The sequence below is a fragment of the Parus major genome, chromosome 13 (genome assembly GCF_001522545.3).
Source record: "Parus major isolate Abel chromosome 13, Parus_major1.1, whole genome shotgun sequence".
Taxonomy (NCBI): Eukaryota; Metazoa; Chordata; class Aves; order Passeriformes; family Paridae; genus Parus; species Parus major.
In genome coordinates, this window is record NC_031782.1 from 16,136,342 (window position 1) to 16,148,964 (window position 12,623).

Consider the following 12,623-nt stretch of genomic DNA (forward strand, 5'->3'; position numbering starts at 1 on the left):
GGGAAGGGAAGGGAAGGGAAGGGAAGGGAAGGGAAGGGAAGGGAAGGGAAGGGAAGATGCCTGGCAGAGGATGCAGGGGGAATCTGGTAGCAGAGCAGAGCAGAATGTCCCTTCCCTGCTGCAGTCTGCTGCTGCCAGCAATGGCAAGGGATCTTCTGGAGAGAATTCCACAGCCTTCCCCTTTCTCTGGGTGTTCCAGTTCATTTCCACACTTGCTGGTTCTGGTCTCCCTGTGCAGTGACAATCTGCTATTGTTGTGGGATGGATCCCAGCATCTCAGCTTTCCACAAGAGCCATTCCAGTTTTATTGGAGCACAATAGGGTCAAAATCTATTCCTTTGTTTAAACAGAAAACTTCAGGAAATTAACTTAAAACTTGCTTTAAATAGCATTGTGGATGTTGCTACCAGCAAGTCCTCAGCTCTGTGTTCACATCTTATTTTTTTCCATGCAATTCCTGCCTCACTCAGAGGCTTTTTGCAGGAAGTTAAAGGCACAGAGTGAGCAAGCAGGTGATTACAGCCAGTCTCAGTGTTACAGCAGCTGAATGATGCCCTGGGGAGTTGTATTTTACCCCTGGCAGAACTGTAAAATTCGTTATTTCAATTCTGAGATTACAGACATTGCAAAAGTGTGTTTTCATTTCAAAGCACAATGAAACCAATTGGAAACAGTGAAATTTTCCATGAGGCAGAAATGCTGGATTTTGGCCAGCTCTTGTTGTGACTTCGTTCTCGTGGATGTTTTGGGATGAGCAATCTAGGCTGTCTAGGAGAAGATTATTAATTCTTCATTTGGAGCTAGCTGTGAGCAACACTTGATTAGTCCAGGATGAACAGTGAAGAGAGGCAAAAATATTTATTAACTGCTGAAGATGTGAGCGTTGGGCATCCAGAACACTGAAAGCTGCAGGACTGCATGGAAAAAAGAATGTGCAGTCATGTTGCATCATGGCTTGGGTTTGAAGGAGTAGAAATAAAGTTGCACAGAAAATTCCAGCTGGGATATTCCCATCTTTTAAACATAACCTGAAGAATAATTTAGGTTGCCCAGCCTCAGAGGTGATTCTGAGGGAATTCAGGTCTCCCAGAGCAGCTGTGGCTGCCCCTGGATCCCTGAAGTGCCCAAGGCCAGGTTGGATGGGGCTTGGAGCAGCCTGGGATGGTGGGAGGTGTCCCTGCCATGGCAGGGGTGGATCTGGGTGAGCTTCAAGTTCCTTCCACCCCAAACCATGGTGGGACTCTCTGATCCTTCAGGAACTTCAAGGATCAGTTGGTCCCTGTGCCTTTTTCCAGACATTCTCTGGGGTTGGTCACCCTGATCCGTGGAGATCTGGGTGAGGAGGGGTTTCCCCTGGTAGAGGGGCACAAGATGCTTCCACAGGCTGGCAGAATTCAGAATTAGTGGCTGTTTATTTTTCATGGTTCAGTGGGTTGTCCAAATTACAACATTTTCACAGTAAACGAGGAGTCTCTGATTTAGGAGGAGGCATCTGTGCAAAATGTACAGTTTCTTGAAAGTGTGGATGTACTAATGCTGTTTAAACAAGTGGTGGGAGAATTCCTAATACAGACCATTTTTTTCCACGGGATTTGCAGTTGTTTGTGTGGCAGAAACCCAAATTACATCACGAGGGAGATACACGATAGAGCCTTACAGTGAGAAATATCAGATAATTTGATGCCTGCTCTGCAAAGAAACAGAAAGCACAACTAATAAATTCACAAATTCTACTACTTTTGGTGGAATGCTGCATAGAAATCATGTTTGCCACAGTGATCTCGCTTGTTGGGTGAGTGGGGCCTGTTCAGATAACACACATTTCAATACAGCCAGGGGGGAATTGTTTGTCTGGAATTGTTTGTCTGGGAATAACAAGGCTGCAGCTGGCACAGTGCAGGCACTGCAAGGAGCACTCCTGCCTGCTGCACACCTCATTGCTGCTGCTTGTGGAGCCAAACACTGCCAGGAATGGAGGAATCAGGCCCTAAAAGGACTTTTTTTCTATTTTCATTTGTGTTGGTTCTCACACAGCTTGAGAGGGAGACACTGGGAGGGTGCAGCTCTGGCACAAAGTGATGCAGGCTCCAGCACCTGCTGTTAAATTTCCAGTGGGATCCAGGTTAAAAATCCACAGGCTGTGGAGGTCACTGTCCTCTCAGAGCAGCAGGAGCAAATGCCACTGCAACCACTGCCAGCACAGTCCTGCTCTGAGCAAGGTGCCTGAGCTGGAGATGCTCTGTCAGATAATTCTGATTGATTTAATACAATTTAAATTTGATCATTCTGGTCACAAAAGTGCTGAACACTGTTCAGTGTACCTGGGAGGGCTGGTGGTCCCCTGGCAGAAGCAGAGCTGTACCTGGAGGAGATGGGGAGGGCTGGGTGTGATGCCCTGGGCAAGCTGGAGCTGCAGCAGTTCTGATCCAGGCAAACTGGACATGAGGAGGCAATGTCACCCCTCCTGTGACACTGCTGGAGGGGCTCCACCTCAGCAACCCTGCTGGAAATTCAGGAATAGTAGCAAAAAAAAAATCATAAAATGAACCAAGGCTGGCAGAAAAGTGCTGCAGTTGAAAGACATGAATGGTGCAGTCTTTTTAGAATCACAGACAGGAATCAAGAGGGGCTGATTAGTCGTGTCAGGACTTTCAAAAGAAGGAATTGGCTTTTTAGTAAAGAAGAAAAAACCTAGAAGAGCCAGTGCCTGGGAGCAGAAACCCAGAGTAGGAGTACTTTAATTTGAAATGAAGCACAGAGGTTTAAAGCAGTGATTACAAGTTACTGGAACATTTAGGAAAAGCAGGAGATACTCTGCTTTTGGTGTCTTCAGATCAAAACCAGGGGCCTTTCTGGAGGAGCTGCAGCCACAGGGCTGGATTCCAGCACTTGCTGCTGCTCCAGAGGTCAGATTGGTTGGGATTGCTTCTGTTCCTGATGTCCCTGACTGAATGGGAGATCAGATCTGTAGGAAGGAGCTGTGGAGCAGAGGGGATGAGAAGAGGCAAAGATGCAGCACTGCTAAACTTGGCTTTTTTGTTGGATTTATTTTCTTAATGCAGGAGAGTTCCAAATCCCTGTGAGCTGCAGGGTGGGGCCAGTTCTCCACAGTGCAAAGGTAAGGTTTCATTTTCCACCCCTCTGTGTGCACCTTCCCTGCAAGAACACATCCCAGAGCTGTCCCAAGCACAGCCTGAGCAACACTCACACACAGGACTGGGGAAAAAAAAAAGGGAGATGGGATATACTGACCCCTGCTTTAGCCAGAAAATTCCAGGATTTACCAGCTGCCATCCCCATCCTTTGAGGTGTCTGTGGAACAGGGCTGCTGGCAGGGAGGCACCAAAAGAAAATGGGGAGAAACACCAAGCCAAGCAACTAAACAAAGAAATAAATTCAGCAGCAGCAGTGTGTTCTGTGTATTTGCATTTTGATGCAATCTTTCACTAGGTGATTACATGCTGTTGCTATTTTGGTGTTTACCAGACAACCCATGACTGGGGAAGGTGGTGTCACTCCAAAAGCTGCAAATCAGGGCTGGCTCTTGTCTGGTAAAGAGGGAAGCACTTGGGGCTTGAAGAGAGTGCATCAGCTTGAGAGTCACAAGGCCATAAATTATATTATTGTTCTTGTTGTGATTAAACCTGCCAATTTCTTGCAATTCACATCTGAGATGCAGATAATTCCCTTTTTAAAAAAATAATCACTTGGCTGAGCAATCGTTCAAGGACACTGTGAGCAGGGAGGAGGTAAATTTGGGTTTTAGCAGGGTGAGGTAAATTTGGGATTTAGCAGGGTGAGGTAAATTTGGGATTTAGCAGGGTGAGTTCCTGCAAGAGGCACTAAGGAGGAATTTGCTCCATCTGCACTGGGCAGGGGGCTCAGCTGGAGTTGGGTAAAGCACTGCAAAGGTGGGAGGGTGTTTTGGCAGGGATTCTGCTCTGGGCACCATGTGGGAGAGGGTAAAAGGGGGAATGTTGTTTTTGGAGGGGGAGTTGTCTGTGAATCGTGGAATATCCTCATTTGGAAAGGATCCACGAGGGTCATCAGCCCCAGCCCTGCACAGCCCCCCCAGCAATCCCCCCTGTGCAGTGTCCAAACGCTGCTCCTGGAGCTCAGGGAGCCTTGGGGAGCCTGTTCAGTGCCCCAGCACCATTTGGGGGAAGAAACCTCCCCCAAAATCCAGCCTGAGCCCGCTGGCCCAGCCCCAGCCGCTCCCTGGGCGCTGTCCCAGGAGCACCTGCACACTGCTCTGAGCAGGATCAGGTATTTGCTGAATTCTGAAAGCTCTGCTGATGCCTGAGAGGCTGCACCAAGCTCCCTGGCCAGGGGGCAGGGCAGCAGTGCCCATCCAGCTTCCCCAAGGAGGTGCTGAGTAGGACAAGGAGGTTCACCTCACCCTCCCAATGACTGACCTGCCATACAAACAGGTCTCACTGCTTGGTTTCCAAGCAAGAATCTCCTCTAGGGTTGATATGATTTAGCTGTCTCTAAGAGCTTTTCTCTCTGACTCCTCAGGGTGACCCAGCTCAGCGAGGGCAGTTAGAGGAAGCCGCTTCCCAATTGCAGCAGATTTTCCGAATTGATATTTCCATTGCATTGAATATCCTCGGTAATGTGGAGTTGGTTTTGTTTTGCCCTTAAACCACAGGTTTCTCATTTTGGAGGACCTCCAAATGGTTGCAGGTCTTGTGAGAAGGCAGGGATGGCAAATACCCAAGCTGAAGCCTCCTTTCAGCAATTTTAACAGTACTTGGAGAGATTTATTGCCCTTTGTCCCATCCTGCCACCTGATTTATCTCAGCATATTTCAATCCAGGCTTGCTTGAAGCCTGCACTGCTGTCCTGACATCTGTAGTTGGAAATTAAGCCATCTCTGTCTTTTTTGCAACACAAGATGTCATATCCTTGTATCCTTCTTTTATTGTCTGAGCTCACAGTTTTCCTGGCAAGCTGAAAAAGCAATTGCAGGATTGCAACTCTAAGAAAAGCAGAAGGAAGATGCAATGAGCTAAGAAAAGTCCCTGCCCTATATACACCACTAGTTGCAGCACTGAAAAGCAAGTTGTTTCTGTGTGAGCCATACGTTGTGTTAGCCTGTGATCCCTCTCTGCCACGAGCCCAGAAAAATCCCTAAAATGCAGCGTTGCCGTTTTTCTTACGGGAGCTGTGGAGTGAGGGGTGGGGAGCCAGCTGGAAGTGGCCCAGAGCACTTGGCTTGAGCCAAGGAAGGCCCAGTGGCTGTGGGGGAGGTTGCTGCATTGGAGGCTGGCTTGTGGCTCTGTGCTTTTCCCTGTTTCCCGTGGTTTTAGGCTGTGTTTTCCGCAGGCATCGAGAGCATGAGGGCGGGGCACAGCCGGGTGGCCTTCACCTGCTTCAGGCTGGCCGCGGATCGGGGCTACAGCAAAGCCCAGTTCAACGTGGGGCTGTGCTACGAGCACGGCAGGGGCACGGAAAAGGACCTGGAAAAGGTATCCAGGGCCTGGGGGGTGGCTGTGGGCAGCACACATCAGGAGAGGGAGCTTTGTTCCTTGGACGTGGCTGTGAGAGCCATGGTGTGTCCTGAGCTGGAGGGAGCCCACAGGGATCACTGATGCAGCTCCTGGTGCTTCACAGCCATCCCAACAATCCCCCCTGGGAACGCTGTCCAAGCTCTCCTGGAGCTCCAGCAGCCTCGGGGCTGTGCCCATTCCCTGGGGAGCCCTGGCAGTGCCCAGGCTCTGAAGACTCAGTAGAAAGTGCTGGGAGTAATAAAAATTGCAGCTTTGCAGAGCTGCTTTCAGTGCCACCAATCCCTTCAGAGAGGTGCTGGAGATCCTTTTCCCACAGCTTCTGAGGGTTCTCCAGGTGCACAGGCTGTGCTACCAGCACCCAGCGGGGTTCCAAGGAGAAACCTGTCATGTTGCTGTATTTAAGACACCACTGCACATCCCAGGGCTTCTCACATCTCCAGTTTGGCTCCTGTAACTCCAGCCTGCCATCTAGTGCAAGCTGGCCAGCAGCTGCTGGAGCTTGGGAAGAGCTGCAAAGGTTGGTTTGAGTCATGGCTGGCCCAGGGCCACCCCCTTCAGCTCGGGGAGTTGGAGTGGAGCAGGCAGGGGGGTTCCAGGGCTCTGGGGCACTCACAATCCACTGTCTCAGCTGAGGCAGCTGATGTTCTGGTGTGGGAGGGCTCTGGGGTGGGATGCAGCTTGTGATGGGTCTAGACAGAGAGGTTAAGCTTGAAGAGAGCCATGTCATGTTGAGGGCAGGCATTACCTGGATTTCTCTCTCTCAGGCAGGTTTTTATTACTGCCAGGCAGCCAGCAGCCGTCACCCCATGGCCCAGTACCGCTACGCCAGGTACCTGCTCCAGCACGGCCCTGGCAGCCTCTGGGACAGGAATCACAAGGCTGTGGCACTCCTGGAGCAAGCAGCAGGGGCTGGCATCACAGAGGTTGGTGTCCACAGTCAGAGAAAGCAGCAGAGAGCCCTGATGGGAGCGTTGGAGCCACATCCTAGAAAGCAGCGTCTGTGGCACTGGAAGGAAAAGCTTTCCAAGGGGTTTATCCCTGCTCACAGCACGGGGGTTGCAACTGGAGGATCTTTAAGGTCCCTTCTGACCCAAAGCATTCTCTGATTCTCTGTTTCTGTTGCTGGCAGTGTCTGGGAGTCAGCCCTGCCTGCAGAAGGAGCCACTGTGCCACACTGTGGCTGTCTGTTGTTAACATTAAACCTTTGGCTTGGCACAGCTGACCTGTGCCAGAAAACACAGCTCAGTCTTCATCTCCTTTCAATTCCAAGAGTACAGGTCACTGTACTGGAGGAACTTCCAGTGCTTGAAGCAAGAACAGATCCTCATTTTGTATCTGTGACTTTCTGAGATGACTCATCTGCTCAGACCTGTGTCTCCTGCCCTCCTCACTCCAGAGATGCATTTAGGCATTGCCACCTCATCCTGGGAGTGCCAGGCTGGCAGTGCCCCTGCCTCCCAGAGCTCACTGGCCAGGGCTGCATCTGCTGGATCTTGGGATCCAGCCATTCCCTGCCTCTGACTCCCACAGGGAGTTTGAAATGATGCTCTGGGTCTCAAATGTCATTTCTTTGTGTTTACTGTGTCATGCTGATTTTTCTTAGGGCAGCCTTGCCTCTCCCAAGAGCCCCTGAACAGGCAGGGTCCTCACCACACTGCCACAGCAACCCCAGCATTTGAGGAGCTTGAAAAAATAGCAAAAAAACCCAAATAATTAAAGTCCTGGCTGATCTGGACCATGTGGTTTTGTTGCAGGCACAGGCTTATCTTGGAGTGTTCTACATGAGGGGGCTTCAGCCCCAGGAGGAGAGAGGTCTGAAGTACCTGCTGCAGGCAGCAAACAGTGGGGTAAGGAATCCTTCTGCCAGGGATGGTCCTCAGCCTGGGATCTGCAGGTGGAAGATTTTGGGGGATTTTGGGAATGGGAGCAAGTGCCAGGATTTTACTGCCCAGTGTGAAGGGACAGAGTGGAGCCTCTTGGAGAGGAGATGGGCCCTGGGCACAGACCCTACAGAGACAGCCCTGTTGGGCTGGAGCAGTTCCCACAGCACCAGTGCCTGTTTCCAGCTTCCAGAATTGCACAGGTTTCCCATCATGGAGCATCTACACCCTCTTCAGTCAAAATCTTTCACTACTGCATCACTTGGAGAACTTTGTTGTGTTTATCTCAGATCTGTTCTTCAAAATTGGCCCAATGTTTCCGTCCTTCTGTAGAGAGGATGGAAAGACTCATTTCTGGATTTATTTTTTAATTTGGGCACCTTTAACACATTTGAACACTTGAATCTCCATTCAGCCCTCCCCCATTGTTGCTGTTTCTCTTCACAGGTCATGTTAGATCCCCAAGAATCTTCTTGCTTGCACTTTCCCCGAGTGGCCCAGGCTTCTCTTTCTTGAAGGGCAGTGCCCCAGCACTCCCCTGAACCCCCACCAGCATTTAGAGGAGCAGAAGTGTGGATCCCATGTCTTGGCAGCCAGGTTTCTGCATCCCACAGTTCTGTTTCTTTCCATTGTCCCTTGTTTGCAGCTGCATTGTAATGGCCAGGGGTTTTTTTTGGTTTGTTTTTTTTTTTTCCTTGAAGAACTCGTTCATTTTAACTTCAGTTCTCACAGCTTTTGTGCAGTGGGAAATAATGAATAGCTGTTGCCTGTTCTGCTGGCTAATAGTTGTGGTTGTGGTGCCCTTTAGTGTGTCCTCTCTGAGTCATTTCTTTTGCAGGCTGCAGAGTGCTGGTTCAGTTTGTGTCTTCGTGTAGTTAAGCTGTTCTACTTTGCTTGTCAGTCTTCTGTCTATTTTTCTAATTCTCCTTTGACCATTTTAAGATGCTTGGACTAAAAGTGGACTCAGGATGGAGGTATGCCATGGATCTCACATAATGAGCTCCTCTGCTTTGTTCTGCATTCCCTTCCAATAATTCCTAGCCCTGCTTGCCCTTTGCCTGGCACTGAGCAGTGATGAGATGGTCTCAGGGAACTATCACAGTGTGAGACCCAAATTTCTTGCTTTCAGCCCTACTTTGAACTTGGCAATACTGTTTCCTTTGTGATTGTGTTGCTGACTCCTTAGTTGTGTGAGATGTGCTGTAATTAATTCTTTATAGTAGGTTTGACCATTTGGAATGGTGTGACATCATTGTAAACTTTGCCCCTTGGGTTCTCACCCTCTTCCCAGCATGGAGACGCTCTCAGGCTGCTGGGACAAGGCCTGACTTGCCCCAGCAGCTCAGACATCGCAGTGCACAGTGTTTAATTCTCAATCTGCTAAAGATCTCTCCTAAGCTTCATCCTTGGCTCCTTTTTGTCCAGCCTGGAGTCAGAGGTTTATGCTGAACATTGATTTATCCCATTAAATAGATGGTTGGCATTTACTGGTAATGCCTGAACAACACCAAAGCTGTCTGCAGGTCCTCAGGTGCACCCCTGGCATGTTTTGGTCAGAGTTCTCAGACCCCAAGCATCTTTTCCCCTCTCTGCTGCTCCGTGGATGCTCCAGGGCCTCAGCCTTGAGGGCAGGCTGATGGTGCAGGGTTCATCCCTGGCATGTACCCATTTTCCTGGGAGAAAGGTTCCATGGACAGCTTCACTTCCCATTATCCTTGAGTTGGAGTTTATGTTTAGTTGGCTGAAAGAATGCTGGGTGTGGATGAAGCAGGGACAGCACTGTTTAGTACAAATCCAAAGAAAAGGGAAACAGCACAAAAAGTCAGGGATTCAGCATTTCTCTGGCTGTTCTCTCTGCTAGAACCTGGCTGGGAACTCTGACAAGTGTTTTTCCAACACAAGAACCATCTTCTGCTTTGTTTCCCGCTTTCTGTCCTCCCTGATTTCCTAAGTGCAGCCCCAGAATATAAACCCCTATTAAAGAGTTCTGTTGGAGAACTGAGCCTGACCTCCAGATTTCCAAGAGTGTCACAGTCAGTCCTGCCATGCTAATTTGGGGATGTCCCCTCGCTGCAGTCTTGGCTCTGAGGTGTTCATGCTGTGAGAGATGGTGGTGCAGTTCTCCTGATTGAACCCTATCTCTTGTCACAGCTGAAGTGCCAATCCTTCAATGTGTTTATCTCATCTCCAAAGGACTTTATTGCTGTCATAAACTGAGACTTGCAACATTTTGCAAAGCACCCACTCACTGAATTCTTCACTTGCCTCTACCAGCTACATCCCAGACAGCAACACTTGCAATATGTTCTTTTCTCATGGCTTTATTAAAACTTGCTACTTACTTGGGGTTTTTGTTTCTTTTTCTTCCTTCTTTCCTTTTTTTTTATTTATTTTTTTTCCAAAGCCTGGTTTAGATCATGTTTCTGGCAGTCACTTTCTTCAGGTTGTGCTGCTGGCTTTGTTTCTGGAAAGGTCTGTGTGACCACGAGTCCGTGCAGTCTTGAATGTCTTCAGGAGTGTCATCCTGCTCTCTGAGCCTCTTTGCCTCCCACTGGATCTCAGAGATAAAGAGCACAGCTGACACATAAACATGTCATGGGTTTGGATTTGGCTTCACTGCAGAGCCAGCCTTTGATTTCCAGTTCATTCCCAGCAGTTAGATACATCTGAGTGGTTCAGGTGCTTTTTCTCTAGTGCATATTTGCTTCATTTACTTCATTTCTGCTGCCTGAGATTTCTTCTGGAATAGAACAAGGTGGGGCTGAGCAGGAGAGTGCTGCACTCTTGTGTTAAAGGGGAATTTCCCAACCCTTGGCAGCAAGTGCCTCTGTGCAATTTGTGATGTTTTTACAAGACTTGGGCTTGAACTCTCCTGGGGCAGTCTCAGGGCGTGCTCGGAGTTTGGGTGGGATCAGGATGTGGCGCAGTCGGGGCTGCCCAAGACACCTCAGCCCTGACCTCTGAGACAACTGGGATGCTCTGCAGAGCCAGCTGCTCCTTTGTTCTCCTGCCACAGCCCTGGGTGTTGAAGGGAAATCAGTGAATTTAATTGGAAAGGGATAGGAAGGAGCAGAGCCGGAGATTCTGCTTCTCTCCAGGGGCCTCAATTACTGAAGATCCAGACTGAGGGACAGAGCCCTAAACTTAAGAAGGTGACCAAAGATAGAGCAGTAAACTCTGAAGAAGGTGCTAAAGACTCTGTGTTTCCTTCCCTGTGCTGATTGCTGTGCCAGGATGCCCAGAGCAGGTTCCACGTGGGTGTGTGCCACGAGCAGGGCCTGGGGGTGCAGCAGAACGTGGCGGAGGCGCTGCGGCACTACCGGCAGTCAGCGGCCGCGGGGAACAGACAGGCCCAGGACAGGCTGCGGGCATGGCAGCAGGAGCTGCAAGGTACAGGGCACCAGGGGGCTGCACAGGGAGGTGACCCCATGGAAATGGGGCCTGTGGTGCCAGAGGGAGGGTGGGACAGGGCCACGGCACAAAGGGAGTTCTTTGTGCGAAGGGAAGGCACCGCTTTTCCTTCTGGGTTCTTTCCAGCCCAGCTGCAGAAGCTGTTCCCATAGTGTCATGTGTCACAGAATCATTCTGCTGTGTCCTGGGGGACACCAGGCCCAGCATCAGCAGCTGGGCCAGGGGGGGATTGTCCTGCTCTGCTCTGCACTGGGGCAGCCTCACCCCCAGTCCTGCGGGCAGCTTTGGGCACCACAGTATAAAAAAGACATGAAACCATTAGAGAGTGTCCAAAGGATGCCACGAGGATGGGGAAGGGTCTGGAGGGGAAGTCTTGTGAGGAGCAGCTGAGGGCACTTGGTTTGTTCAGCTGGAGGAGGCTGAGGGGAGAGCTCATTGTGGTTTTCAATGCCCCTCCTAAGGAGCAGCACAGGGCCAGCTCCAGTATCTGCTCCCTGTGACCCTCCTGTGAGGAGGGAGTGGCTGGAGCTGTGCCAGGGGAGGTTCAGGTTGGATTCCAGGAAAAGGTTTTTCACCCAGAGAGTGGTTGAGCAGTGGAACAAGCTCCCCAGGGCAGTGGGTACAGCCCCAAAGCTGTCTGAGTTGAAGAAGCATTTAGACAGTGGTCTCAGGGATGGGGTGGGATTGTTGGGGTGTCTGTGCAGGGCCAGGAGCTGGACTCAATTATCCTTAGGGGTCCCTTCCAGCTCAGGGTATTCTGTCATTCTCTGGTTGTATGATCAAGTCCAGCCTTTGCCAGTGTCATTAACACCTTGTTTTTCTGTACTTTCAGATGTGCACACAAAGCATCCATTCCCTTCAGGATTAAGAGCCTCCTCCTCCAGCCCCAATTTCTGGACTATTGAGCCTGTGTCTGCAGGTCAGGCAGGACAGTGTGGCCTGACCCTGCCCCACTCATGGAGCACAGGCAGGCTGCACATGATGCTGCTCAGCAGTGCAGGGTGGAGCTGTGCCCTCAGAGCCAGGACAGTGCCACTGGAGCTGCAGGGCTGGGAGCCCCAGCACTGCTGGCCCTAGAGCAGGCAGAGGGCAAGGCAGCCCTTGGTGTGGGCTGGAACCAGGCTGGCAGTGAATGGAAAGAGAAAGCTCTCTGTTCATGCAACAGGAGTGGCATTTTTAAATGCCTGGGGTTTGAGAATAAACTTTGTGATGTCTCCTACACTACCAAGTCCTCTGGTCCTCTTTCCTTGCTCACAGGGATGTTGCTTCTGCAGCTGCATTTCTGCATTAGAGCCAAGCTGGGGCTGCCCCTGGATCCTGGCAGTGCCCCAGGCCAGGCTGGACAGGGCTGGAGCACCTGGGGGACAGTGGGAGGTGTCCCTGCCATGGCTGGGGTGGAACAGGATGAGCTTTAAGGTCCTTCCAGCCCAAACCACTCTGTGGTTCTGCAGCACAGTGGTGTGATCTGGGCTTCTAATTCCTGCATGTCTTGCTCATGGTCCCCCAGGGAGGTTCACAAGCCATCATATGGGGATGTTGGCAACCAAGCCTGGGGCTGTCCTGGCCCTCAGCCTCTGAGGCAATTTTCTCTCTCTCCAAGGCAAGTCCCCACAGTGCCCCTGCTACCAGCACAGTGTGGGCTGGCTCTGTGTCACCATGCTGGCAGTTTAATCTGCTTTCAAACCTGGGCAAGCCAGAGAGTGAATTCTCATCATTAGGGCACAGTTTTGATGGGATGTGACAGATCCAGCTGTAGCAGTGAGGTGGCAGCTGTCCCCAGCCATCCTGCACCGTGTCCTGTGCCCACTCCTGCAGCCCT

General features: G+C 50.7%; 1 protein-coding gene across 1 annotated transcript in view; it reads left to right on the forward strand.

Annotated features, from left to right (window-relative positions):
* Nucleotides 1-12,028, forward strand: part of DELE1 (DAP3 binding cell death enhancer 1) — a gene marked incomplete at its 5' end in the record, with an annotated part of 16,001 nt that extends 3,973 nt beyond the window's left edge. Inside the window, 7 exons of the mRNA XM_015641493.1 lie at nucleotides 3,063-3,118; nucleotides 4,519-4,612; nucleotides 5,329-5,471; nucleotides 6,278-6,436; nucleotides 7,268-7,360; nucleotides 10,627-10,783; nucleotides 11,637-12,028. Of these exons, the coding sequence (XP_015496979.1) occupies nucleotides 3,063-3,118; nucleotides 4,519-4,612; nucleotides 5,329-5,471; nucleotides 6,278-6,436; nucleotides 7,268-7,360; nucleotides 10,627-10,783; nucleotides 11,637-11,881 (947 nt within the window). The remainder of the gene's footprint in view (nucleotides 1-3,062; nucleotides 3,119-4,518; nucleotides 4,613-5,328; nucleotides 5,472-6,277; nucleotides 6,437-7,267; nucleotides 7,361-10,626; nucleotides 10,784-11,636) is intronic.
* Between the last annotated feature and the right edge of the window lie 595 nt (nucleotides 12,029-12,623).